This window comes from Bos javanicus, chromosome 1 (genome assembly GCF_032452875.1).
Source record: "Bos javanicus breed banteng chromosome 1, ARS-OSU_banteng_1.0, whole genome shotgun sequence".
Taxonomy (NCBI): Eukaryota; Metazoa; Chordata; class Mammalia; order Artiodactyla; family Bovidae; genus Bos; species Bos javanicus.
In genome coordinates this window covers 144133189-144161157 of record NC_083868.1, presented here as the reverse complement: position 1 = coordinate 144161157, position 27969 = coordinate 144133189, and the positions used below count along the sequence as shown (strand labels likewise).

General features: G+C 62.4%; 1 protein-coding gene across 1 annotated transcript; it reads right to left on the bottom strand.

Annotated features, from left to right (window-relative positions):
- PFKL (phosphofructokinase, liver type) lies at window positions 1–27334 on the bottom strand. The gene is made up of 22 exons (XM_061423085.1): window positions 27162–27334; window positions 21807–21880; window positions 19675–19752; window positions 16835–17024; window positions 16016–16181; window positions 15377–15421; window positions 15011–15119; window positions 13264–13359; window positions 11024–11116; window positions 9696–9821; window positions 8644–8708; window positions 7960–8023; window positions 5995–6141; window positions 5566–5636; window positions 5032–5119; window positions 4411–4563; window positions 2748–2912; window positions 2190–2251; window positions 1869–1980; window positions 1151–1250; window positions 958–1063; window positions 1–581 (listed from the first exon to the last, which is right to left on the bottom strand). The coding sequence occupies exons 1-22, from the start codon at window positions 27244–27246 to the stop codon at window positions 434–436; spliced, it is 2343 nt and encodes a 780-aa protein (XP_061279069.1). The 5' UTR covers window positions 27247–27334; the 3' UTR covers window positions 1–433.
- Between the last annotated feature and the right edge of the window lie 635 nt (window positions 27335–27969).

The window sequence follows — 27969 nt, the reverse complement described above, 5'->3', positions numbered from 1 at the left end:
TCCACAGTCAGGTGATTTTATTCCTAGAAAAGGTGACAAGCTCTGCTCAGCCCCGGCGGCCAGTGCACACAGAAGCAGGGTCACAGTGAGGTCCACAGGGTAAGCCCTCCCACTGCCTTGGGCCCAGGACAGGTGAGGGTACAGGGCCGCCTAGGAGAGAGGCTCCAGGCCACATGGGGTGCTGAGGCAGAGGGGCAGCCATGTCCAAACACAGATGCCAGCGCATGCCCCTGCACTGGAAGGGGGTGCCCAGGGTGCTCTGTCCCAGGAGAGAGCTGAGAGGGCGGCAGAAAGGAAGTGGGGCAGTGAGAACCCTGGAGCCTGCATGGCCCTGTGGCCCACAGCCCCTGCCCGCGCACCCGCAGGGTCCAGCAGCCTGGCCCCGAGGAGCTGGGGGAGGCGGGTGCAGGGTGAGCGGGGCGTGGACGCAGCTTCAGAAGCCCGTCTCAATGCTGAGGGTGCGGCGGGTGACGTGCTCCAGCTCCCCGGACACGTAGTCAGCCATGCTGATGCGGTAGTGTGCCAGCATCTTCAGCATGAGCCGCAGGTTCAGCCACCACTGCTCCCGGGGCATGCGGTGCCTGGGGCGGGACAGGGTCAGTGTCAGAGGGTGTGCTCAGGGGTGGGACTGGCAGTGCCTGCAGCGGGGCGGGGTCAGGGTCAGGGGGCGGAGGCAGGGGAGGGGTAGCTCCCAGGCGCGTCCCTTTGGGACACCTGGCCACTGTGTTGGGGTCCTGTCCCTCTGGGGCCCACACCCAGGAGGGCTCAGCAGATCAAGTACACCCTCAGACCTGACCATCACTGACCTCTACCCTCTCACCCTCACCCTCTACCCTGTCGGTGGTGGACAGGCAACCCTGTGGGGTCAGGGCTGAGTGTGGCCACACCCCTCTCCCAGCACATTCGCCCCAGGCAGGTCTGGGCCCTGCGGTCCACCCTCTCTTTGGAGGGACTCACTCAAAGTCGGTGTCTTTCTTGAGCTCGGTGACAGGGCTGAAGGCCACCACTTTCTTCTGCAGGCCAATCACGCAGGCCGAGTCAGAGGCATTAGCAAACACCCGCCCTGTGGACATAGGCATGTGATGGCAGCCCCACACCAGGGATGCCAGCGGAGGGCAGGTTGGGCCGGCTGCTGCCTGCCCCCACTTACCATTGCGATAGACTGCCCGCAGCTTCTCCGACATCCAGATTATGGCTTTCACCCCGAGCTTGGTACCATAGTTCCGGTCAAAGGGGGTGGGAGCTCCACCCTGGAAACACAGTGGGTGAGGTCAGGTTCTGGCCTTTGGGGAGCCGTGGGAAACACAGTGGGTGAGGCCAGCTTCTGGCCTTTGGGGAGCCGTGGGGCCACAGGCAGCCCCAGCCGTGGCCTGAGTCCAGCATCCTGGCCTGACCATGACCTAGGTGAGCCCTCCCAGAGAGTTCTGACACCCCATCCCCTCGGCCTATAGCAACCCAGCCCCTTTCTCCATCCCACATTTGGCCCAAAGGCCACCTCCAGAGGCCGGGTAGTGGGTCGCCAACTCATCGACTGGGAGGCTTCTGTGGGCCCCTGCATCCAGCAGACAGGTCCCACCACTAGTGGGCAAAAACCCCTGGGGAAGGGGTGCCTTGTGGGTGCACACAGCTCTCACGTCTGGCTGGGAACCCACAGCATGGGTCTCACCAAGACACAGCCTGGGTCTCCTGCCTGTGCAGTGGGCGATGAGCACTCGGGTCAGGGGTGTGCGGATGAAGCAGCCCCTACAGCCAGGTGCCCCAAGAGGAGGGGCATGGAGAAGTGTCCTCGCTCTGCTGCAGCCCCCTGGGCCCCTGGGCACAGGTGTCAGGGAGCAGCCTTCTGGAATCCACGTCCCCACCCCCCACACCTGCTGCAGGTGGCCCAGGACGTTGGTCCTGCAGTCAAACACGCCCTTGCCCTCGGAGGAGTAGAGGTTGTACAGGAACTCTGTGGTGTAGTGCTCATGGCACTTCTCATTCCTGGAAGAGGAAGGTGGGACCTGAGTCTCAGGGATGCTGAGCCCACCCCTGTGGGCTGGCCCACAGGCTCGAGGGAAAGCTCGACCCCACCACCACTGCCTAAGCCCCCATCCTCTCTCTGCCCAGCTGCCCCTCAGCAGCCCTGACCCACAGCCCAGGGGTCAGGAAGCTCCCACCCCCAGGCCCTGTGGGCTCGCCTGCAGCCTCACCGGAGTACCAGGCCCCGCTGGATCTCTGTCTTCATCTTCTCGGTCATGTGCTCCACGTTGGCCTGCAGAGGGAGGACCAACCACAGTGAGTGAGGTCGGTGCATCAGTCAGCACTGCCCACCCCCTCCAGCAGCTGCGGGCTGTCCAGGAAGGAACGTTCCAGAATACCCGACAGGCAGGGCCAACATGACCCAGGTCCACCTACAGGGGCAGGCTGGTCCTGCAGGCCCTGAAGGACTAGAAGGGCTGGTGCGGGGGTGGGCCAGTGGCTGGACAGTGAGGCCGGGTGGGAAAGCCACAGGGCGGGGAAGGGGGGCTGCATGGAGGTGGGGGCGAGGGGGTGGGACTGCATGGGGTGGGGGGGCTGCACAGGGGTGGGGGGGGCTGCACAGAGTAGGGGTGAGGGGACTGCACTGTGGGGGAAGGAGTGCAGGGGGTCATGGGCTGGGTCCCCTTGAAGGCGATGAGTCCCCAGCCTTCTGGGCCGTGGCTCCTTGGCTGGAGTCCCAGCCCCTTCAAGTGGTCTGCAGCGGGAGGAAGGGCGGGGGCTCTGCTCACCTTTAAGTCTTGAATGTTGAAGGGATCCTCGAAGACATAGGCAGCGTCGGCGCCCACAGCGATGCCAGTCACGGTGGCCAGGTAGCCGCAGTAGCCACCCATGGTCTCCACGATGAACACACGGCGCTTGGTCCCCGAGGCCGACTGCTTGATGCGGTCACAACTCTGGGGGCCAGGGGGCAGTCAGAGACCGCCCTTCAGGCCGCAGGGACCCACGATGCTACAGGGACTCAGGTCTCTGGCCCAAGCTGAGGACCAAGGCGGAGGCAGGGAGGGGCTGGGACAGCCCCTGCCCTGTGTGCCAGGGTGCTGGCAGGCCTCACCATGAACCTCCCCTTGGCCACACAGAATCGAATTCCCAGTCTGGGCAATTCTGCCCCCAGGACGAGGAGGGATCACTAGAGTGTGGTGGGTGGAGGCCAGGGGCGCTGCCAGGAGGCTCTCCCTGACCCTGGGCCAAGGACGTACTGAGCCTTAATCTGCCAAATCGGGAGACATGCCTGCCACGTCAGGGTCATAAACAGGGGCCCAGACAGCACATGCAGTGAGGGCTCTGCACACACTAAGGATAACGTGATGCCTGATAACAATCCTACCTCTGAATGGTTCAAGGAAATGCGAGTATTGGACAAAGAACTGAGGAAAGAGAACCAAAACAGATGAGCAGGTCACTGATGTCTGAACTGTGAGGATCAACCCCAGATGACAGATGAAGAGCAAAGTGGAGGAGACGGCCACAGTGTTTGCAAAGAGTCTGTGTCCCACATATGTAAAGAGCACTTACAAATAAAAAAGAAAACGTGCCCAGAGAAAAATAGGCAAATGGTGGAAAAAGATAATTTCCAAAAACCCATAAATGGCCACCAATAAATGCATGGAAAATGTTCAACTGCACCAGAAATCAGAATTGTGAACTGAAATAGAATCCTATCTTCCCCCACCTGGTGAGGTTCAGGGGCACCAGAAGTTTCGGAAGAGCAGTGGGTGCAGTGACCCACAGCCAGTGCAGATGGAGGCTGGATTCTAAGAAAACCCCTGAGGATCGTGGTATTCTGGGATGGGGGAAGTAGGGGTGGGGGGTTTGGGGTCTCCTTTAGTCTCTTGTTCCATTTGTATTTTCTTCTTCATCTAATAATATGTAGCACTTATTACAGCAGCACACCCTCTTCCAGCTTCTGATCCCCCAAATGGAGGTGCTGGAACCTCGGGGGAGCTGGGTTCATGAGAGGTAATAGGGTGGGAAAGGTCTGGAGAGTGAGAGTCAGGGGGACGCCCCTGGGGAGCTCAGTGGGGCAAGCCTGCTGGGACCCTCCCCCATCCCGGAACAAGGCTCCCACCTCCCACGTCCCAGCCAGAGCCCTGGGTACCCCCAGAGCCACCATGTGGCTGCTTCACCAGACAGAACCATGGCTGGATGTCCACACCAGTACAGCAGCTCAGTTAGGTCGGCTGCAGCCCTGCCCACCATCATCCTCACACCCTATCACCCCACAGCCACTCCCCCCTGGTGCCATCCACGAGGCCTCGGGGGGCAGCCGGGTCCTGCCCACTCCCCACATGGTCCACCAGCCTCGGTGGGGCCCCGTACCTGTCCTACCTGCTCGGCAGCCCCTCTGCGCGCTCCCCACTCCCAACCAGCCCCCGGCCCACGCCCAGCCCGCACCTCCATGGCGGCGTTGACGGCCGTGTCAGAGCCCAGGCTGAAGTCCGTGCCTGGCACGTTGTTGCTGATGGTGGCGGGGATGACGCACATGACGATGCACAGCTCCTCGTAGCGCCCACGGGCCTCCACCAGCTGCAGCACCCCCTCGTAGGCCTGTGGGGATGGGGGGCTCAGGCCCGGCCCTGGAGAGGCTGGTCTGGGGGCCAAGGCCAGAGAAGGGGCCCCTGGGTCCTGCTCCCCACGTGTGTGCGGGGCTGGGCACCTGAGCCCACCTGCCCCCACCCTCAGGGCCAAGACCAGGTGGGCCCCACCCAGGAGCTCTGTAGCCACCGTCCCCAGGAACTGGACTCCAAGGAGGGCAGGAAGGAGGCCAGCTGCCGTGACCCCGACCCACTCCACCCATTCTGCAGGCGCTCAGGTTCCTCCAGGAGAGGGCAGGAGTCGATGTCTGTCATGGAGGGGGGCTGAGCGAGCACCAACGTCACATGGACACGCCCCCAGTACTCAGAGCTCTGCTGAGAGCCCTCTGGACTGGCCCTTCGCCAGCAGGAGACTGAGGCCCTCGGCCACTTGGTCCTCCTGCCCGGGTTGCCCCTGCATGCTCCCCTGCGGCCCCCTCACCTCAAAGCCCCCGATGACCAGCAGGGCGTGGATGTTGTGAAGGCGGATGTTTTCCACAATTTTCTCCATGTAGCCTTTGGGCAGCGTCCTGCAGAAGATAAATCAGATGGATACGCGAGTCTGCACAGAATGCCAGGCTGGAGGGACACACGTCCACAATGTCTGACCACAGGAGAAGGTGGGCATGGGACCTGGCAATGTGATTATTCCCCGTTAGAGGGGAGGCAGAGGTGAGGCATGGGTGGGTGGGGGTGAAGGGACCACCAGCAGGACAGGTGGCCTGGCACCTGCCAGGGCACTGGCCACTGCCCTCCCCACACCTGGGCTGTAAGCCTCACTTCCTGCCCGAGGGGGTGCCTTCTGCAGGCTGGGTCACCTGAATAGCCATCCTCTACACAGGTGCCCTCAGGGAAGCCCCCGGCAGCAGGGTCTGTGTCCCACTCTAGACAGGCCACCAGCCAGGGAGGACCCAGCCTGTGGCCACGGGGCTGGTTTCTCTGACATCCACCCCCCACCCAGTGGCCAGCTGCTCACCTCTTTGTCCCCAGCATGGAGCCACCACGCCCCAGCCAGCCGGCCACGTCATGCCAGCTCCCTTCCTGCACCTGTAGGGGGAGGCATGGCTTCAGGGAGCAGGCCAGGGCACTTGCCCACTTCTCCACAGATGACAAGCCTGTGCTCAGAAGTGCACGTCCTTGGGGGGACAGAGGCCAGGCCAGGGACTGACCCTCCAGCCACAGGTCGGAGCAGGGTCTCGGGGGCTGACCTAGGCTGAGGTGGATCCAGCTGTGCCCCCGGCACCCCGGGGAGCAGGCCCAGCCTTTCCCCGTGCCCACATTGTGAGTCCTTTGGTCCTTGTGTGTTTATAAGCCAGCCGGGGACGTAGCCTAAGCTGACCAAAGGCAAACAGGCGCACCACCACAGGCTGGGCTCCCCACCGGCCTCGGGCACGGCCTCACCTACCTGGTTCTTGGCCAGGCCTTCAAAGCCGTCATGCACGACGTACACCGTGTGGCCCTGGGAGATGCCAGAACGCACCGCCGAGCGCACGGCCGCGTTCATGCCGGCTGCTGGGGCCCCCACGTTCAGGATGGCCAAGGAGAAGTTGGTCTTCAGAGAAGAGGGAGAGACAAACACGTGGGCACAGGGCTGGGGGGCCGCTGACCCAGATGGAAGTCAGCAGACAGCAGCTTCCAGAGAAAGGGCCCCGGTCCTCGGGCCAGCCTGGACACCGTCCAGGGACTGGACTCCCCCGGGCGTGACAAACACCTGTCCTCCTGATCCCATAACAGGAGGGTCTGTGTCCCGCTGATGCCTCCTGATGCTCAGCTCAAGACCACCCGAGCTACCGTGCAGGCCCCGCCCACAACCCGCACAGTCCTGGGCCAAAGGCAGGAGCAGGACTCCAGCCGCTGTCAGTCAAGTGCAGCTGGGACCACAGTCAGTGCCTGCCAGTGGCAGTCACCCCACGCTCAGGGCTCAGCGCCCCAGAAAATCCTTGGTGAGCAGCACAAGGGGGCCACCGCAGCCACAACAAAGTGCAAAGAAGCAGGCGATGCCAATTTCGTATTAATGGTGGTGTAGTCGCTAAGTCGTGTCTGACTTTCTGCAACCCCACGGACCGTAGCCCGCCAGGCTTCTCTGTCCATGCGATTTCCCAGGCAAGAATACTGGAGTGGGTTGCCATTTCCTTCTCCAGGGGATCTTCCTAACCCAAGAATCAAACCTGAGTCTCCTGCATTGCAGGTGGATTCTTTACCAACTGAACCACCAAGGAAGCCCTTTAATATTAATAATTAATAGTAATACAATGGTTAATTTAACCTGATAGAACCAATGTGTCATCACCTCAACTCGGAATCAATGTAAGAAATCAGGTCTTTCACACCCATTTCTCCTGCTGCTCCTCAGACCCAACATCTGTGGGGCACGCAGGCACCCCACTAGGGACAGCCACGTTCCCAGCACTCAGCAGCCACGTGTGGCCACTGGCTCTGCTGGGCTGTGTGGCTCTGGTGGGTCCTGGTAACACCAGCCTGATGCCCCAGAGGTGGTCATAACCCAGAGGGTTCTGGAAGGAGATGTGGACACCACTCTGCCTTGCCTGGGAATGCTGCCCACCCCCAACCAGCTCTTGGGATAAATGGGGGTGGGTGGGCCAGGACCCCACCGTCCAAGATTGTCTTGGTGTGACCCTTTCTTCGTCCCATGATTTCAGAGATGGATCCTGCTGTTGTCCTTATTTGGAAGAGAGACCATTTCCTGAAGTTTTTAGCTGTTTGGGAACATGTCTTAATACTCTTGAGAGTCCCTTGGACAGCAAGACCAAACCAGTCAATTCTAAAGAAAATTAGTCCTGAGCATTCATTGGAAGGACTGATGCTGAAGCTGAAACTCTAATACTTTGGCCACCTGATGCGAAGAGCTGACTCACTGGAAAAGACCCTGATGCCAGGAAAGACTGAAGGCAAAAGTGAAGGGGGCGGCAGAGAATGAGATGGTTGGATGGCATCACCAACTCAATGCACATGAATCTGAGCAAACTCTAGGAGACAGCGAAAGACAGGGAAGCCTGGAGTGCTGCTGTCCACGGGGTCTCAAAGAGTCAGACACGACTGCGCAACGGAACAACAGCGTAACCCTGGAGCCCTGCTCTCCAAGGCAACCTGTGGGCCTGACTTAACCTTCAGCCATTTGATAAGCGACAGGCCAGTGTGATCCCCAGGCCCAGACACAGGCTGTTGGGGCCTACTGGTCAAGCAGAGGCCGAGCCTGCCCTCTCAGCCCGCAGTTCAGACCCCAGACAGGAGGGAGGGTCCCGGTTCCCTGAGCAGGGGCGGCTCCCTACTCCCTGAGCCAGGTTGTGGGGGAGCTGGCAGGTGGAGGCTGCAGACACAGACAGGCATGGGCTCCGCAGCCCGCTCTCACCTTCTCCTTGGAGATCTTCTGGTGGGAAAGCAGCTTGTAAATATTCCAGTTGTTCTCAAAGCTCCTGGAAAGGAAGCGGGTCATGCACGGCGCAGCCACAGCCGAGCAGCCTGGCCCAGCACAGCCACAGCCCAGCCCAGAATGCAGCCTCCGAGGGGCCAAACACGGGCATGGCCCACTTCCCCACTCTTGTCGCCATGGAGCCTGGCTGGGTGCCATCGCCAGGCGGCAGAGATCCCTCTAAACACGCGTTCCCAATGCCCCCTCAGCAAAGCAAGTGCCCGCGTTCAGCCAGCATGGACTCTGCAGCTCCAAGGCCAACGGACCCAGAGGAAACAGACCTGTGGATCCAGGTGACCTGGCCCCGGGCCTCCCCCACTGCTTCCTCCTGCGGTCTCCCCTCCCCCTGCCCCCTCCCCAGGCCCCCTTCCTGACCCTACCTGTGCAGTGTTCCACACACACACCCAGCCCTGCAGGCTGCCCGCCTGCTTCCTGGTCACAGGGACCGTCACGCCCCATCTCCTGCGTGACGCATGCCCTAGGAGAGGGGCTCAGAGCGCCACCTCTGCAGGTGGGCACGTCCGCGTGTCAGGGGCGGGGGGGCCATGGGCAAGACACTCGGGAGTCTGCTGGGGGCCCCACAGAACAGACCACTGCCCAGTGTGGGGCCCGCCAGGCCCTCACCCGCCTCGGAGCTGGATGGCCTCGTCAAACCTCTTCTCGTCCATGGCCTTCTGCACCTCCTTGGTCTTAAAGCAAACAAGAAGCACAGGCTGGAGACAGGGGTCTGGCACACTCAGCTGAGAGGGGTCTGGCCCAGACCTGCCGGGCAGCCGTCACTGCTGGCAATCGGGAGGTCTAAGGGCAAGGGGACCCCATCTGACCTGCTGGGTCCTCCCCTCCCTGGAAGGGGCACCTGGGCCTCACTCCTCCTAGGAGCGAAAGGCGAGGCAGTTCTGGCCCCCAGGCTCACACCACCGATGACCAGCCTGCCCCAAAGCGAGGCCCCATGAGGTCACTGCAGGAGGGTGTTCCAGGAGAAGTGCCGGGGCAGCCCCTCTCTGCTGCCAGCCTGCCTCCCCTGGGCAGGCTCCACTGCAGAAGGGGAGCCAGTGCCCACATTTCCACCAGCCTCCCAGCCTCTCTCTGCCCTCACCTCCCGCTCCCCTTCCCGCAGTGGCCCCTTCTCTGACAACACAAGATGTCCCAGTGGTTCTGGCCCCTCGCTTCCCCTTCACCTTCTCATCTGCACCCCGCCCAGTGCAAGACCTGTCCCAGGCCACTGGCTCGGGAAGGCTAAGTGACCTTGGCTCCCCCCAGGGTCGTGCAAACTCCAGCTCACCAGAACCCCACAGGCTCAGCAGCTCCCTGCAGCCCCCCACACCTCTCTTGGGACTTGTCTCACCTGAGGCATCTGCTGACACCTCCCTCCCCCTGGATGACTGCAGGCCTTGGACACCCTGAGGCCTGCTGAGGTGAGCAGCAATGCACCAGGGTGGGCACACCAGGAGGTGATGCTGCGTGAACCGCCTGCTCCCTGTCACACACGTGGGGGAGCAGCAGGAGTCCGAGAGGGATGGGCTGGGGGCCCTCACAGCAGGCCTGCTGGCTGGGCCCTGAGAGGCCTGGAAGGGCAGGCAGCTCCATGTTGTGGTGGGGAGCACAGCAGAGCCCAGCAGAGCACGAAGGCCCCGGCACCTCCTCACCCTGGGCACCCTGGGCAGGCCAGTGCTCACCATCTGCACACACTCCATGAGGGGCAGCCGCACGGACTGGTTCCCCGAGAGGCTGACCACGCAGGCCGGCGTGTCGGGCGTGGCCTCCAGCAGTGCCATCACCGCCTCCATGCCCATCTTACTGCTCTAAACAGGGAGAGGTTGGTAGAGCTCAGGCACGTGCAGCCGGGAGGGAGCCAGCCCCATGACACACACGTCCCTCGGCAGACCCACAAGGCCTCAGCCCTCAGATCCTGCCCACCACACACACACACATACACACACGCACTTGTGTGCTAGAAGCTTCTAGAATAAGTGGCACCATTTATTCTAGAAACGCTGACTCCACGTGGTCATCTTTCACCTCCACCAGCACCATTTCTCAGGTCTCAGCAGCCCTGCTGGAGGCCGTGGCACCTGCACTCCGGTTGCAGCCGCAGGGCTGGACCTGGGTTTCTGGGGTTCTTTCCACTATGATGAGGTTTCTCATTTCCAGCCCCTCTGCCAAAGCTATTCTGATGTGGGTGCAAATGGGGGCGTGGTCTGGTGGGCTGGACCAGCTAAAACAGGTAAGGACTGCCCTCCGTGGGGACAAACCACAAACTTGGGTCCCAGCACAGACAGCGGGAACACACAGATGCGTGGGGAGCGAGGCCTGTGGCTCCACTGGGTGAGACAGCATGTCCCTGCGTGCACCACGCCGGGTCTCCCACACTGGCCGGGTGAGTGTCGGGAACAGCCTTGGAGGAAAGGCCCCGCGTCCCCCAGGAGTACCTCAAGCCGGCCCCCCTGCTGTAACTCCCTGTGGGCCTGAGCTCGGGGACCAGTACCAAGCTGCTCCTCCTGTGGCTCCCTCCCAGGCATCCTGTGTCTCCATCAGCATCCGCAGAACCGGAGGCCCAGGCACAACTCCCACGGGCCCCACGGTCTCCACGCCCTTCCCCAGGATGACCAGGGCCTCACAGGCAGGCGCTTTCCACCCAGGGGCCTCCCTGACTGAGTCCCTGTCCCCCTGTGGCTGCAGCAGTGTTCCCGCCCTGCAGAGGGTGAGGGGGGACCAGCAACGATCAGGACACCGATGCCCCCTCGGGCCAGGACCCAGCGCCTGGGCCCTGGAGCTGAGGCACCCAGCCCACTGGCCAGACTCAGAACAACCTGACATCCGCTGCACCCCAGCCCTCCTCCCCAAAGTCCCATCAAAGTCATCGCCGGGAGGCTGGGGAGCCTGGGCTGCCAGGCCTCGGTCTCACTATGAACACTGGCGGCAGTGAAAACACACGCACCCAGGCATCACACGCACCACGCCACCCATGCACGCACAGCCAGCGCCAGGGCGAGGCCCCACCTACCAGGATGCGGTCGAACGCCGAGGGGGTCCCTCCCCTCTGCACATGGCCCAGCACAGTCACACGCGTGTCGAAGCCCAGTCTCTGGACCACCAGCTGCTCGTGGGGACAGAGAAGCAGGGCCTTGGGTTTGCCACACCTTCCCCACTGGGCAGGGCCACCTCATGGCCCCCAGTGCCCTTCCCTCCCCTGTCCCCCATCCGCCTCAGGGATTTCAGGCTGTCAGAACCCCAGCGGCCCTACAGAGCTGGCCCAGCCTGAGTGTGCAGGGGGCTGTTTCCATGTGTGTGTGTGGTGCATGCTCCTGCGTGTGTGGGTGTGTGTCTCCGTGTCACCATGGCTGTGTGTGCCTCCGTGTCACCGTGGGGGCGTGTGTCTCCATGTTACCATGGCTATGTGTGTCTCTGTGTCACCGTGCGGGCGTGTCTCCGTGTCACCATGGCTGTGTGTGCCTCCGTGTCACCATGGGGGCGTGTATCTCCGTGTCACCATGGGGGCATGCTTCTCCCTGTCATCGTGCAGGCGTGTGTCTCCGTGTCACTGTGGGGGCGTGTGTCTCCATGTCACCATGGCTATGTGTGTCTCCGTGTCACCGTGCGGGCGTGCCTCTGTGTCACCATGGCTGCGTGTGCCTCCGTGTCACCATGGCTGCGTGTGCCTCCGTGTCACCGTGCGGGCGTGCCTCTGTGTCACCATGGTTGCGTGTGCCTCCGTGTCACCATGGCTGCGTGTGTCTCCGTGTCACCGTGCGGGTGTGCCTCTGTGTCACCATGGCTGCGTGTGCCTCCGTGTCACCATGGCTGCGTGTGTCTCCGTGTCACCATGGCTGTGTGTGCCTCCGTGTCACCATGGGGGCATGCTTCTCCGTGTCACCATTGGGGCGTGTGTCTCCATGTTACCATGGCTATGTGTGTCTCTGTGTCACCGTGCGGGCGTGTCTCCGTGTCACCATGGCTGTGTGTGCCTCCGTGTCACCATGGGGGCATGCTTCTCCCTGTCACGGTGCAGGCGTGTGTCTCCGTGTCACTGTGGGGGCGTGTGTCTTCATGTCACCATGGGGGCGTGTGTCTACGTGTCACCGTGGGGGCGTGTGTCTCCATGTCACCATGGCTATGTGTGTCTCCGTGTCACCATGCGGGCGTGCCTCTGTGTTACCATGGCTGCGTGTGTCTCCGTGTCACCATGGCTGCGTGTGTCTCCGTGTCACCGTGCGGGCGTGCCTCTGTGTCACCATGGCTGCATGTGCCTCCGTGTCACCATGGCTGCGTGTGTCTCCGTGTCACCGTGCGGGCGTGCCTCTGTGTCACCATGGCTGTGTGTGCCTCCGTGTCACCATGGCTGCGTGTGTCTCCATGTCACCATGGCTATGTGTGTCTCCATGTCACCATGCGGGCGTGCCTTTGTGTCACCATGGCTGCGTGTGTCTCCGTGTCACCATGGCTGCGTGTGTCTCCATGTCACTGTGCGGGCGTGCCTCCGTGTCACCATGGCTGCGTGTGCCTCCGTGTCACCATGGCTGCGTGTGCCTCCGTGTCACCGTGCGGGTGTGCCTCTGTGTCACCATGGCTGCGTGTGTCTCTGTGTGTTCCCGCATGCATGCCGGGTTGTAGGAGCTCGTCATGGCCTCCAGCCCCTGTGCGTCAGCCCCGCCAGACACTAGCAGGAAGCCCAGAGCGCACTGTAGCGGCAGACGGGCCAGTTCCTGGCAGCACCTGACGGGACTTGAGGACAGGGTGGGTGGCCAAAGTGAGGGGCATGGAGGCTCCCAGGGGCTGTGCCCCACCGGGGGATGGGGGCCCAGGGCCCTGGGGTAGAACCAGGCAGGTGGGGCAGGTCACAGTTAGGAAGGAGCCCCCAAAGCCCCAGCTGTTCTGTTATGAATCTGATATGCATGGGCGGTGGGCACCCCTGTCACTGAGGGGCTGGCAGGGGCTAGACTCAGCCATTGGGACCACTGGTGGGGGACTGGACGGGGCTCCTAGGATGGGGGGCTGTGCTGAATGAAGACTGGAAGCCAGAAGATGCAGGGCTCCTGGCAGGTGGGGCCACACTTCAGCCTGGGGGCCCAGGGCTTCTCAGAGGGTCCCAGCCATGCCCACTCCACATCTGGCAATCGCTGGGGCTGAGGACACTCCCTCCTGGGGCCAGGGTTGGGGCCCCAACAAGAGTACATGGGGACTGGAGATAAAGGGGAGCCCCCTCCAAGGCCCTGCCAATCCCACATGACCCAGGGGTTCACTCACGTCCTTCACGTAGCGGGACGAGATGGGCTTCCCGTTGCGGTCGATGGCGCCCTCAGCAATGATGATAATGTTGAGGCGGGACCCTCGGCTCCGAGTCTGGGTCAGAGACACCCCAGGGCTCAGCCGCCAGCCTGCAGACACCTGTCCCCAGACACCTGGAGCCCTCCTTGGGGTCCACGCCTCAGGGTTCATGTGGGCGAACCAGGACCCTGCTGCCCCACCTGGGGTTGGGGATCAGGGAGGAGGAACTTGCAGGGGGCTAGGGGACTGGAGGATTCCTGCCCACCTCCCACTCCCCAGGCTGAGGGAAGCCTTCCTGCCTCAGCTGGTGAGCATGAATTAGCATCACTCCTTGTTGCAAATGAGAGGGTCTTGGGGGATTTAAAAGTGCTTTTCACCTATTTCCTCAACAAACATTTGTAAGAGTCACTCTGATCCACCAGCCCCTGTTGGCCCCACAGCACTAGAAGAAAGTGACAAAGACAGGATCGGAGTAGCTCCTGCAAGGCATGGGTGCAGAGGGGACGGGGAGCCAGGCATGGAGGGCTGCCTGGAGTAGGTGGTGGTGGTGCAGTGCAGTGAAGCCGCCAGAAGGGCCCACACCTCCCCGCCAGGGCAGAGGGTGACACCTGCATGGAACAGGTGGGGAAACTGAGGCTCAGGGAAGCCCTGGGGGGTGGGGCTGGGGTGGGGCTGAGGGCCTTACACAAAGCAGGAAAGCAGCAGGGTGTGTGAGCCTGAGTCCAGGCCACTTCCAGGAAGACCAGCCCCCAGTTCTCAGCAAGTAGGTCAAAAGCAAGGCTAAGGTCAGCCAGGGACCATCACCCTCAGAGCGGTGCTCCACCCACTGGGGCTACGTGGCCACTCGGGGGTACAAGGACTCCAGCCAAGGAGAGGACACAGGCCTCTGGCCGGCCTCGCTGCCAGGCTCAGTTCAGTCCCACCCTTGCCTTCCCTGGGTAAGGTTCCAGAAGGCAGTCATGACCCTCAGCCCCGCCCACTGTCCTGGGCAGCAGGGACACAAAGCCCTGGGTGGTGGGGGTGGCGGGCAGGGGCGGAGCATTCACCAGTGGATGGGAGTGAGGCCACCTCCTTGGTCACATGGGGAGAGGGACACGCAGGAAGCATTGGGCTTGGCTCTGACCGCCCCCAGGACGCCGGAACAGCAGGCCCAGCCCCAGGCAGCCTCCACGCTCGTCCTGCCCTTGGGCCACTTTGCAGAGGACATTATGGGTGGACACAGCCTGTTAGGGCCCCAGATTGGGCCTGAGCGTGAACTTGGGAGCACAGTCTCAGGGGCTCCCCTGCTTCGAACCCAGACCACAGCCCCTGAGCACCACCTCATGGAAGGGCACCTCCCACCCCTGTCCTAGCCCTCCTGTCCACCACTGAGCCCTGGCCTAGCCAAGTGGCCAGTTTATTCCAGTTGGCGGCTTTGGGGATCCCTACCTAGGCCGGAGAATCTGCCTGTTCTGTGCCAGAGGCCGCAACTTCATCTCGAGGGGCCAGAGAGCTGCGTCTGGGCGCCCTGGCTCAGGTGCCCCCGCTCACCCCTCCTGGATGAGCCTCAGCCCTGCTGCTCCCACCCCCACGAGCCCCTGCCGCACGCCCCTGTGCGCCTACTTCACAAGGCCATCCCCCCAACTCGGGCTCAGCAGTCAGGGCCCCCAGGAAGCCAGCTTGACCGTGTCCCTGCTCCTGCCGTGCTCACAGCAGGGACCCTGGGAGAAGACCCTCAGCCGCTCACCTCACCGAGCCGCTCACACATGAAGTTCTCCCAGCCGTCCTCAGGGGGCGCCTCAGGGATGAACAGCCAGTCGGCCCCCGAGGCCAGGGCAGACACCAGGGCCAGGTACCTGCAAGGGCAGGAGGGGGTGGGGCTGCAGTGGGTGGACCCCCACCCAGCACCCCAGACCCTGAGCCCAGGGTTACAGAGCAGGTACAGCTCTGAGCGGCAGCCAGCCCCAGAGTCAGGGCTCCCAGTCCCCACCCCGGCTCTCACAGCCAGAAAGTCAAGGGAGCACCTGCCATGGGCGGGGCACCGAGGAGGTCCCGCATCCTACCCCAGTTCCCCAGGAGCCCCGGGCCCCCGCTGACCGGGACCGCCCCTTACCCGCAGTGCCGTCCCATCACCTCCAGCACAAAGGTCCTCTGGTGGCTGTGGACACAGAGAGGACAGCGGGCATCAGTGCCAAGGTCCCCAGAGCAGCCTGGACTCCTGTGTCCCGCCACCCACAGCCCCAGCTCAGCCAAGAGCACGCCTGGGGGACACAGAGGGCGCGGGGGCAGCCCAAGGACAGGCAGCCTTTGTCCTTCCCAGGGCGGCCAAGTCTCTGCACTAGGAGTCACCTCTGTTGGGCTCACACCCGGTGTCAGACAGGTTTTCACTGATCTTCTGTTCCTGAGGCTAAAGGCCATTTGCCTGGCCTGGGCTTGGCTGTCTTAGCTAGCAGCTGAGGACCCCTGCGGGATGCACCATCGCCCAGGGCCACAGGAGCCCCGTATGAGCCGTGGCCCACCCAGGGCTCAAGGGAACCTGGCAGGGTAGGGACCAGACCCAAAGGCCTTTTTGCTCACCCCACTGTTAATCTCCCTCCAACTGGGGGCTGAGGGCAGCCAGCACAGACCCCTAGGGATGGAATCACACTGACAAGCTGTTGACTCTGCAGAGCGGCCACCTCAGCCCCTGGCTGGGGGACGGGATCCTGAGCTTGCTTGCTGGGTGGCCTGGCCGGGTGGAGGCCTCGCTAACCTCTGGGCAGTGGTGGTGATGGCGTCGATGACTTCCATGATGCGGTGCAGCGCCGAGTCTGTGCCGATGGTCATGTCGGTGCCGCAGAAGTCATTGTCGATGGAGCCCACCAGCCCCGCGATGTTCAGGTGTGAATAGGTCTGAGCCGTGCCCTCTGAGATCTTGCCTGGGAAGAAGGGGCCAGTCCGGCTGCAGCCTCCGTGCCTCCACCCGGCTCCCGTGGCCACAACATGGGGCTCAGACCCTGATCCCTATCACCTCCCTCAGCCCACCCGCAGTGCAACCTGATCAGGCCCTCAGGCTCGGCTTCCCCTTCCCCAGGTCCTGCAGCAGGGGTCCCAAGTGTGGAGAGGGGAGCAGTGGCTGGACCACTAGAATCGAATACAGACTCATCCCCTACCCAGAGACCCCCAGGGAAATCCTGGAGTGTGCACCCCTCACCTCCACGTCCCCATGAGTGGCACAGAACCAAGGGAGCTCCAATAGGCCACTTTCCAATCGGGGATCCCCAGGACTTTACATCTTGTGTTACCAGATTTTAACTATCATGCTTCTGCCAACTAGGACAAGCCCATAACCAACATCCAGGAACGAATCCTGCAGCGCAGGTAGGGCAGCCTGGGAACTGCCGTCTAGCCCCAGGAGGCCTCACTACTGGCCAAACTCGGAGCATCAGGTGAGCACCTCCCACCCTGGCCCGCACCTCCTGGAGCGCCCAGGCCCCTCCTCCCGGCCAGCAGCCAGGCGGCCTCTCACCTCCTCTGGTCCTGCCCACTCCCTGCCCTCGAGCTGCTGTGTCCGGGCTGGGCCGCAACCCACCTTCGCTCACCAGCTCCTCCAGGAGGCTGCCCCACTCGCTGCGGAAGATGTTGGCCCCAGTGAGGCTGCCGTCCCCGCCGATGACGCACAGGTTGGTGATGCCGCGCTGGACCAGGTTGTAGGCGGCCGCCCGGCGCCCCTCCCGCGTGGTGAAGGCCTTGCAGCGGGCGCTGCCGATGACAGTGCCGCCCTGCATGGAGGAGGGGGAGCCTGAGCCAATGGGGCATGGCAGGAGCCTGGGCACTGGGCAGGGGAACTGGGGACCCCAAAGAACTAAGAGGGCTGAGGCCAGGGGCTCCTCAGAAGCCTGGGCAGGTGTCCCCTGCTCCCTGGCATGTCTCCTCATGTGTGCGAGGAGGAGACTGTCCACACCAGGCTCAGGGAGCTCGACAAGGCAAGGGGCGAGCAGGCTCTGAGATCTGTAAGGTGCACACAGACACACACGTGTGCACGCACACACACACGCACACATGTGCACCATGCACGCACACATGCATGTACTCTGGTGGATACGTAGGGAGCCAACACAGGGACCTGCCTGGGCAGCTCACGCCAGCATCCACGTGGCCCCTCCCTGCTCAGCCTCGGCCGGGGTCCCCAGACTGTCCCACGAGAACACCTGTGGATCCCCTGCTCTCAGCCAGGTGGAGAGGAGAATGTGCCCGGGCCACACCATGCTGCTCCCAAGACCAGGAGGCTGGTTTCAGACTTCACGGAAAATGCGAGTCAGAGCTGCCCCTGGCCTAGCCTGCTCCCTCCCGGAGCCCCTCCAGCTCCTCCGGCCCCTCTTGCCCGCTTCCCCTTGCTCCTGCCCCCCCACCCCCTGTGCTCTGTGCCGCTCCTCACTCCTCCCCAAACACCAGCTCCTCCCACATCCTTAGTGCCCACCTTTCATGCAGCTTCACTTCCCAGCTAACACTTGGCCTAACACCCCTTCCCTGGGTGCTGTCTCAGGACAGAAGGATGGCCACCCTCACACACAGGGTCGGAGCAGAGCGACAGCTGGACCCAGGCCTGAGGCAGGACGGCTGTCCTTCTTGGACCCCTGGGGTGGAGGACGAGGTATCCAGGCTGCCGCAGCCCCACCCGTGACGGGGTCAGGGAGCACGGCTCCAGAGCAGGGGAACAGGGGACGGGGTCTGACGAGGCCCACGAACAGGGCTCGTCTGTGCCCTGCTGGACCCACCAGGCCTCGATAAACCAGCCAGTTCCCAAGGGTGCCTATAGAGGACAGTGCCCTGGGAATGTCCACCCTGGGCGGGAGGGGTGGGTAGCACCTCAGGGTTGGCCGTGCCTGGATGACCCTGGGTCCAGGCCCATCACCACTGCTCTGCTGACCCATGTGTGGCTCGTGATGACAACAGATCACTTCAGTAAGCAGGTGTCAGCTGGTGGCTCAGGACACAGAGGTAACAGGCGCCCCACAAAGGTCCCTGCTCTTGGGAGGACTAGGGTCTCCCCATAGACCCCTGGTTCAAAGACCTCCTTGCCTAGGAATCCCTGACCCCAGGGGGGCGTTGAGCTGCTCAACCCCCACCCTCACTAAGTAGGATGATAAAGGGGAAGGCGGGGGAGGCGCCGAGAGGCTGAGGCCGCGCAGGCCCCCTCCAGGGGGCCCTCTTCAGCCTGCAGCTGGAAGCTGAGACATCTGGGGCCTTCCCAGCCCTGTGATCTCTGAAACCCACCACCTCCCACCCCCGTGACCCCAAGGCAACTGGATGGCACAGTCAGCCTGGAGCCAATCCCCTGAGGGATGGTGTGTAGCCTGTGTCCCTAAGTGTGCATGTCCCCCTGTGTGTGTCTGTCTCTGTGTGTCTATGTGTCTGTGTGTATCTGATATGTGCACATGTGTATCCCCCTGTGCGTCCCTCTGTGTGTCTCTCTGTGTGTGGCTGTGTGTCTCTGTGCGTCTGTGTGTGTATCTGATATGTGCACCTGTGTGTCCCTCTGTGTGTCTCTGTGTGTGTCTGTCTCTGTGTGTGTCTGTGTGTCTCTGTGTGTGCGTCTGTGTGTGTCTCTGATATATGCACCTGTGCATCCCCCGTGTGTGGCTGTGTGTCTCTGTGTGTGTCTGTGTGTGTGCACCTGTGTATCCCCCTGTGTGTCCCTCTGTGTGTCTCTGTGTGTGTCTGTGTGTCTCTCTGTGCATCTCTGTGTCTCTGTGTGTATCTGATGTGTGCACCCGTGCATCCCTCTGTGTGTGGCTGTGTGTCTCTGTGTGTGTCTGTGTGTGTGTGTGTCTGTCTCTGTGTGTGTCTGTGTCTCTCTGTGTGTGTCTGTGTGTGTCTGTGTGTGTGCACCTGTGTATCCCCCTGTGTGTCTCTCTGTGTGTGTCTGTGTGTGTCTGTCTCTGTGTGTGTCTGTCTCTGTGTGTGTCTGTGTGTCTCTCTGTGCGTCTCTGTGTCTATCTGATGTGTGCACCCGTGCATCCCTCTGTGTGTGGCTGTGTGTCTCTGTGTGTGTCTGTGTGTGTGCACCTGTGTATCTCCCTGTGTGTCTCTGTGTGTGTCTGTCTCTGTGTGTGTGTGTGCATCCCCCTGTGTGTGGCTGTGTGTCTGTGTGTGTGTGCACCTGCGTATTCCCCTGTGTGTCCCTCTGTGTGCTCACGTGCCTGTGTGTGTCTGTCTCGTGTGTCTGTCTGTCCCTCTTTGCGTCCCTCTATGTGTCTAAGTGTCTGTGTCTCTGTGTGTGTTTGATATGTGCACCTGTGTAACCCTTGTGTGTGTCACTGCCTGTGTCTGTGTGTGTGCATCTGTGTACCCCCTTGTTGTTCCTCCATGTGCCCGTGTGCATGTCCCGGCACGCACACGCGCTCACAGCAGGGAGGGTCCCAGGCTCACCAACTGGATGATGTTGGAGACGCTCAGCCAGTTGGCCTGCTTGATGTTCTCGCCGCCCTCCACGAGGCCTTCATAGCCCTGAAAGTGAGAGGACAGGCGTGAGATGGGTGCCCATGGCTGCAGAGAACATTGCCCACGGGAGCAAGACACATGGAACCTCGGCCAAAACCCCATCTGGCAGGAAGCAGGCCCAGGGGTCCTGAGTGCAGAGGCCCCTCCACTCCCAGGGCCTTGGGGGACGAAGCTGAGTCGGCTGGAGTCAGGGGTGTTACGGGACAAAGCTGGGGTTGGCTGGAATCAGGGGTGTCGGGGGAGAGGCCTGGCACCCAGAGAGTCTCCCGGAGCACCCTCTGCAGGGCCTGCAGGATGGCGTATTACAGAGCGCGACTCGCTCGGCAAAGTGCCCCTGTCACAGGCACACCTTCTGATGCGTGTCCATGAGCTGCACCTGGGTCACACACCAGGGTCGGAACCAGAACCAGTCAGTGTCCTGTGGCCCCTCTGCCCTGCCAGGACCCTCTCCTCCAGAGGTGCCCACTGCTGTGCCTCCTGGGGCACCAGCGAGATTCAGAAATGACAGGCACAGCATCCACTCTGTCTGGCCTCCCTCTCTCGGCTGGGTGACTGTGCGGCCCCACAGCACCATGTGAGGCTGTGACTGCTCACTGCCGTGTGGGAGTCCCCCGAGCAGGCCCAGTGTACGATCTGTTCACCGTTCGTGGACCTCCGGAGGGATCCGGTTTGGGAATATTGGACATAATGCTGCGAAGAACACGTTTGCGTCACTGGGTGTGCGGCCAGCCTCTGACGGCACTGCTACCCAGCACCCCACGTGCTGTGGCCACCTCGCCCGTCAGCAACACGGACAGGGCGGGCCTCCGGGCACCTCTCCCCCAGTGCCAGGCCGTGCTGGTCTCTGCCCTGGAGGCTGCATGTGGCCCCTGAGTTGGGCTCTCCCCTGAGCGCCGCTGACGAACCCACTGACGAACCCTGTTATTTCCCATAAGCCACTGGCCACCTCGACAGCCGGCCCTTCTCATCAGCAGGAGCTCTATACAGTCTGGGCCAGGCCACGTGCTTTCACAAATGGTGAGAAGACAAAGCACCACCAAGTGCCATGTATACACCCTCCAGGAGCCTGGCCTTGGACCCACCCCACCTGATCGGAGACCACTTGTCCACAAAACTCGGCCACTCCTTGAAGAATCTCACCCTGCTCTTTGGAAGGTTCTAGACTATTATCGGGGCGTGGGTCCCACCCACCCGGCTCCTGAGGCCACGGGTCCCTGAGGCCCTGAGGAGATGGCTCCCCAGACATGACCAAAGACTGAGGACTCTGGCCATCTGAGCCCGGTCTGAGGGTCTGGATCCTGCAGGAGGGAGGGGCCTGCAGAAGTGTCTGCCCATGTGTCCATTCAGATGGCCCCGTACAGCCAAGGCTGGGAAGTCATGCCTGACCTGGGTCAGGGTGAAGGGACAGGGACGCAGACATGCCCAAGGTGGGAGGAGGAAGCTCTGGGGAGAGCAGAGCAGGCCGGGGTTCCTGCATTCTAGTAAAGAGTGAAAACAAAGTAACACAGTTCACACGGTGTGAGGGAATTCCAGGGCCGCCCACATGTGTGTGTGTCTATGTATCTGCTGCAAGTCTGAAACAAGGATTTAGGGGGATAGGAATGGGGAGGGTGGAACAAAGGGCAGCCCCAGCTTCTGCAGAACAAAGCAGAACAATGATTCTCTGTTGCTTTGCACAGGGAGGCTGTTTGCTAGAGTGACTCAAGCTCAGGTTAGGCGAGGAGGGTGCAGGAGGGCTGGGGGTCAGAGAACGATGGGCTGACGTCCTGGCCTCAGAAGAGGACCACAGCTTCATGCCCTCCTCTCTCTCAAAGGACACACCCGCGCCCAAGAACCCAGCCTGAAGGCAGGCTCCACCCCAGCTCAGAGCCAGGGCCCCGCCCCATCCACTGTGCTGACCAGCCCCTCTCTGGGCCTGGCCCTCAGGCTGAACAAGGACCAGTCACCCTGACAGAACAGGGTCCCGCATCCCTCCTCCCTTCCCCTCCCCCAGTGTTCCCCGGCCGCCAGAGCACAGGGCCCACCCACCAGAGTCTGGGGCGAGGACCCCTGCACCTTACCTCGTAGATGAGGAAGACCTTGGCCCCCACGTAAATGCCCATACGAGTCACGGCTCTGACAGCGGCATTCATGCCTGCGAGGGGTCAGGGAGACGCCTATCAGTGGAAACACAGAGTGTGGGGGAACCCCGGACCACCCCTCCCCGCATCTCAGGGAGCCCAGCCAAGGGTCTGAGTCCAGCCCAGGGTGAACCACTAAGGTTGTTTCAGCTTCGCATCTGGAAACATGCCACCCCCAGAGTTACGTCGGGAAGGCCCCCACCAGGCCAACTCCTGAGCCTGCACTCCTGACCCTGCACGGGCACCTGCAGACCAGCCACATCCTTTCCGGCCGCATCCTCGCCCAGTGCTCACCTGCAGCCTCTGCTGCTCGGCACAGCCCTCTCCCTGGACCTCAAGGCTCTGACCTGGGGGAATCCCAGCAGGTTGGGGACTTGGCCCCAAGATGAAAGAGGGGCTGGCGGGACGCAGGAGACAACCGCCTTTCAAACTCTCCGTCATCCTCTGCCAGTGTCTCAGACCACCACGCGGAGCTCCGTGCCTGTGGCCCTGGGGCCATGAGGCCCACAGGGGCCTCCGTGAGCCAGGAGAGGGGGCAGTGCCCCCGAGAGTCAAGGTCTGGCTATTGGAGGTCCGGGGGCCTCAGGCAGTGTAGCTGACTCGGCTGACGCCCCTGCCCCCAACCTGCACTGCACGCCAGGGCCACCAGGCTCGGCGGATCACCTCTCTTCCCTGTCCCCTAGCCCCAAGCCCCCAGTCTCCCATCCCCCCACTCCCGTCTACAGCAGCTACCCTGCAGCACAGACTTCGTGGAAAGACAGATGTTCACGGAGAGGAGGAGCAGACAGCTTGTAGGAAATGCTCAGAGGATCTCAGAGGAACCCCAGTTCCCTTCCCTCACGGACAGTCCTGAGACTGAGACCCACAGAAGGCAAAGGGGTCCCTGAGGTCGCTGTGGGGGATCATCGAGTCCCTAAGGTCCCTCCATGGAAGACGCTCACTGTGCTCCTGGGGTCTCATATACAGTCAGGCTCACTAGCACGACTGAGGGAGCCCCCGAGAGGCTCGAGCACCAGCAGTGGCCCCGGGCGGTGGCCCTGCTGCTGCCTGAGGGTGGGACGCGGCCCTGCCCAGGGAGCAGGCCTCCAAGTGGCCCGGTGGCAGGGCTGCAGCTGTTGCAGGCCTGGACAGGTCAGGTCAGGTACCGGGTCCGTGGCCCTGTGCAGGCACCCAGGGAGGGCCCAGCCCGCACACTGACTGCCACCTGGCGGGTAGCCAGGGCTGGGGCACATGGACGGCTGAGGGGCTCTGCGCTTGGGGCTCAGGAGCAGGAGCCTGCAATCAGTGGCTGTAGGCATTTTGCCTCAAACCTTCTTACCCATCACAAAAGATGTCAGCATTAGGAACAGGCGGGGTGGCCCCACATCCTTGGAGAGGAAGAAAATTGGCCAGTCACCTGCCCTGGGTTCCAGCCTGTGACACTGGGTCCGGGGACCAGGTCACAGAGGTGATGCTGGGTCTGACCCCAGGACCACCCCTATTCCCCCAGCCTTCTTCCTGGTGGTCCTGGCTCAGAGCACATGCACATCCCATGATCTGTCCCTAGGCTGTGAAAGCTTTTCCCTGGAAAGGCGGGGCACCAGCTGGAAGTGACCGAGGGCCCAGGAGCCCTGCCCTCCCGGCCCAAGAGCTGGTGGAGGGGCAGTGCCCATCAGCTTGGGAATCCCATGGGAGGATCGTGAGGCTTACACAGCATACAATACCTCAGGAAGAGCCTGGTGGGCAAAGCCTGCCCCAGTGGGGGCTCATGGCACTGGGCTCCGAGGAGGTCAGCACAAAGGTCACTCTCCAGACGGGAAGCTGGGGTCCCAGAGGGAGGGCGGGGGACCGCTGGGACCCCAGCTGGTGCGGGCAGTGCCTGGAGACACCTTAGAACCCCCACCTTGGGCACAGCAGGCTGCCCCATCCCCACCCAGCTTCTGCTCTCTGACGACCGGAGGGACTCCCTAGGCAGGGGTGCCTGGGCATCACAGCCAGCAGGGCACAGAGGCCAGGCGGCCCTGAACCAGCCACATTCAGGGCTTACACACCTGCCTTTATCAAGAGAACTCCATTTCTAAAGAAACCATAACTCGCATGTTCCTGTAATGTATGGAAGTGGGGTTATAGTCACTGAAGTTAGCAATAGGAGCCCAGGGAGCATAGCCACCCCCACCCACACACACACCCAGGCTGCTCCAGGAACTGGATCTGAAGGCCAACAGTCCTGCTGCTGGAGGTCAAGGGCTTCGAGCTGTGGGGCTGGTGGAGATGGGGAGGGAGATGAGACAGCTGCAAAGCTGCCCCTCCTGGCCCCCAGCAGGCCCTAGGTCCTGCAGAAGCGCCTGCCCACCTCTGGGGCCTTGGCCAGCCCAGGCTTTCCACTCTCAGATATCTGCCTCCCTGGTCACCCCCGCTGGGGTGAGCCCACTGTGATCTCACTGCAGGCTCAAGGTCCAAGCTCCACCTCTGGTGGCAGGAGGGAGACCAGCAGTTCTGGATCGGGCCTGGGGTGAGGGCAGTGGCTAGAAACCAGGACACCACCCAACTCAGAGGTTATGGTCATCTCCCTAGCCAGCCTGGTGGGCTTATCTGCAGCCCCAGGGACTGCAAAGGTCCCCATTCTTAGAGTGCTGTACTCAGTCTTGCAGAGGAGAACAAATGACCATATTACAGGAAAACTCTTGACTCTTCGAATGGGATCGTGCCAGCTGCCATGGAGACAGAGGCCTAAGGGTGTGGGCTTCCCTGTAAACCTCACAGTAAGCTGCCTTCCTAAGAGGGCCTTTTTAATTGCCCTTTAAGCTGCTTTTCTTTCTCAAAATAAACCAAGGATGGCAGCCACGAGCCCCAGGGTCAGAGAAGTGAGGAGGAGAGCAGCTGCATCCATTGATGAGCCAGCCCTGGACCCTTGCTCGACCTTCCACCCTAACCTCCCCCACCCTCCGCCCTAGAGTGGGCCAGGGAGACTGCTACCGATCACTTCCTGTTGGAGGAAATGGACACCAACCAAAGTGATGTCAGAGGTGAAAGCACCTGTTCCGAAGGTGATTTTTCATCATAATTAGCTTCCAGAAAAACAAAATGTACAAGAAAGAGGTGATCTGATCCTGGGGGAACACGGGGCCCAGCAGATGCATGTTTATTCATCAGTCGATGTGAGGATACGGAGCTGGACTGGACAGCTGAGGGAAACTGAGGCCCCAGGATCAGGCTCGGGTCAAGTCATAGAGCTGGTCAAGGCTGGCTTCCCATCACAAGGCTGGCCTCCATTCACCCCAAGAGCAGACTTAAGCGTCTGAGAGTCAAGTGCAGGTCAGGGTGGAGGCCCGCTCTCCTCGTGGCTGTCAGCCCCGCCACACACGGGAGGGCATGTGGGGAGGGCCAAGCGGCACCATCAGGCCCCCAGAGGTCAGCCTCTGTTTGGAAGGCAGTGGTGGGGGTCCCTGAGGGAAAACTGAGAAGCCATTGCCTAGAGCCAGTTCTCTGGAGCAGCGCTAGCGAGAAGGAGCAGCCTCAGGCGGACACCCATGGGCGGGCTCCCAGAACTTACAGAGCAGAAGGGCTCTGCCCCACAGAGAGCCAGCTGGCCCACATCCTCCCCCAGGCATCAGCCTGAGCCCTAAATCAGGGAAGTCTGCGGAAACCTCTCTCACAGCCTCAACCATAAAACCATGTCACAGCCAGGCGTCTAGGAGAGTGAGGACAGGGCATGAGGTGAGGGGCCGACGGTCAGCCCAGCCAGAGGCGCACGGGCGGCTACACTCCAGGGTATTCAGGAAGCACTCCCCGTTCCGTGTGGGGCACCAGGGCTGGACTGGCCAAGAGGAGACCTTCAGTCAACAGGCTTTGCCCTCAGCTGGCCTGCCTGCCCGGGCCAGCAGCACCTTTGCTGCCAGGGTCCTTTCCGTCCAGCCCCTTGTCCTATTTTGTCTGTGCAGCCACTGAGCTCAGCTCCCCTGCTTAAGTGTATCTCATTTATCCTCCCCAGCCCTCCCTGCAGTGCCGCTGTCACCACGGTGCAACAGGAGCCTGGGTGGAGACCCCCTGTACCCGCACCAGACCTCACAAAGGGTCCAGCCCTCTGGTGATGTGTCTGCCCTCCACACACCTGGCCCTTCCCGTGGTCCAGTCTCACAGGATGATGCTTCCCCAAGACCACCCTCCAAGCCCACTCTCCTCCTGCCCGGCCCCGGCCCACCAGCCTTGCTCTAAGAGGGCTCCAGGTGCCACTGCCCAGCAATAGGCAACCGCTCTGGCCACGCAGGGCTGCAGACGTGTAGCAGAGCACACTGCCTGCCACCAGTTCAGAAACGGGGGGCTCAGCCAAACCCGTGGAAGGTCTATGCAGGCGGGGGTGCAGACAGCCGCTGACCCCTCTGCCAACCTGGTCTGGCTCCCTCATGAAAGGCCCCTCCTCCATGCTCTCCCCTGCGTCTGAGGGGGGACCCAGTAGTCAGGGGTCTGAGGCAGAGACAAATTAAGCGTCTAGACTTTCTGATCCGGAAGGAGGCACACCAGGCTCACTGTGCAGCCTGAGGGTGCTGGCTCCATCCCTCCCGCTTCCTGGGCTACTTAAAGTCTCTCCCAGGGTTCAAGGTGTGTGGTGTGGCCATGTGGCCAAGCCCCACAGGTGTGACACTAGCCATCCCAAGCCATTGGTCCTGGAGAGCAGTGGTCAGGACAGGACCAGGGTGCCAGGACGGGGCTGTCAAGACAGGCCCCCAGGAAGGGCAATAGCCTGGCTCTGCCAGGTCCTGGCTGCGGGACGCTGGGCAGTCCCCCAGGAAGACCATCGTCTTAGATACGCGGCGTGAGGACAGGCCTGCACTAAAGAAATGCCCCAGACCCGCCCTGAAGGTGGTGTTTGGGGGAAGCGCTGAGCCCTCGGGTCGTGTTTCAGAACCAGGAAGAGACTGGTTCTCCAGGCCTGCGGTGACTGCCCTGCCCTCGGCGGCCTCCGCTCAGCGTACATTCCAGGAAATAGGGCTTCTAACACACGTGAACGGGAAGGGGTGCCGGGACCGCCTGGAGCGGAGAGAGCCGGGAGAGCTCCGGGTCGCCGGCCACAGCCGGCCGCGCAGACACGCCCCCGGGGGCGGGGGCAGGCGGGTGGGGCGCAGATGCCGTGGTGGGCGGCACGTACGCGGGTACCCGGCGAGCCGGGGAGGATCCAGGACAGGGACGGGGACCTGGGCCGGGAGGACCTGCCGACCGCGCGCCGCAGATCCGGGCCGAGGGTGGCGGGCACGCCGCAGGGACCCGGGGACAGCAGAACCCCCGCCCGCCAGCGACCCGCCGCGCGCCCGCGCCCACCTTGCGCATCACCGCCACTGGTCAGCACGCCGATGGCCTTGCCGGCCCCGGTGGTCCGCAGCTTCTCCAGATCCACGCTGGCCATGGTGGCGCCGACTCTGCCCCGCTCACTGTCCTGTCCCGCGCCGCCGCTGTCGCCGAGCCCGCCCCGCGCCCTGCGCTCCGCCCCGCGCCGTGTGAGGTCACCGCAGTCCACGCCGGGGGCGGCCGGGGAGGAGGGCGGGGCGGTCGAGGCGGGGGCGGGGCCGACGTGCCCGTGCGGATGTCTCCGGTCCCGGCGCGCACCGCACCACCCCCTGCTCCCCCACCCCACTCCACCCCACCCCACCCCGCTCCTGGGCGGAGGGACCGGCGTCTTTTCTGATCAAGTTGTAAACCTGTTCAGTCTGACACGGAGCGCGTTTATTGAGGGGGGCGGACAGTGGCCGTCCAGATCTGTTGGTCACCACCTGCGGCAAAGCTGGTCTAGCACGCTGACCGGACCTGAGGGAAGCCCCACGTGTCCTTTTGCTAATCGCTGCCTGCCCTGCTTCTCACAGGAATTTGTAATTCTGGGCGCCCGTCTGTTTCAAGTTTGTTCATTGCAGGAGTCAAGAGAGTCCTACCCCGCCTAAGGGCACGCCCCCACTTGGAGCGGAGCAAGACTAAGGCACGAAGAATTAAGAGGAAAACCGGCCAGCGTTCATTCGTTCACCTATCCGGTTACAGGAAATGTTAGCTGGACCCTTGGAAACCTTGCACCCCAGGCAGCACTTTCATGGGTCAGGACAGCCGGAGCCACGAAGCCCCTCCCCTGGTCCAGCTCTTC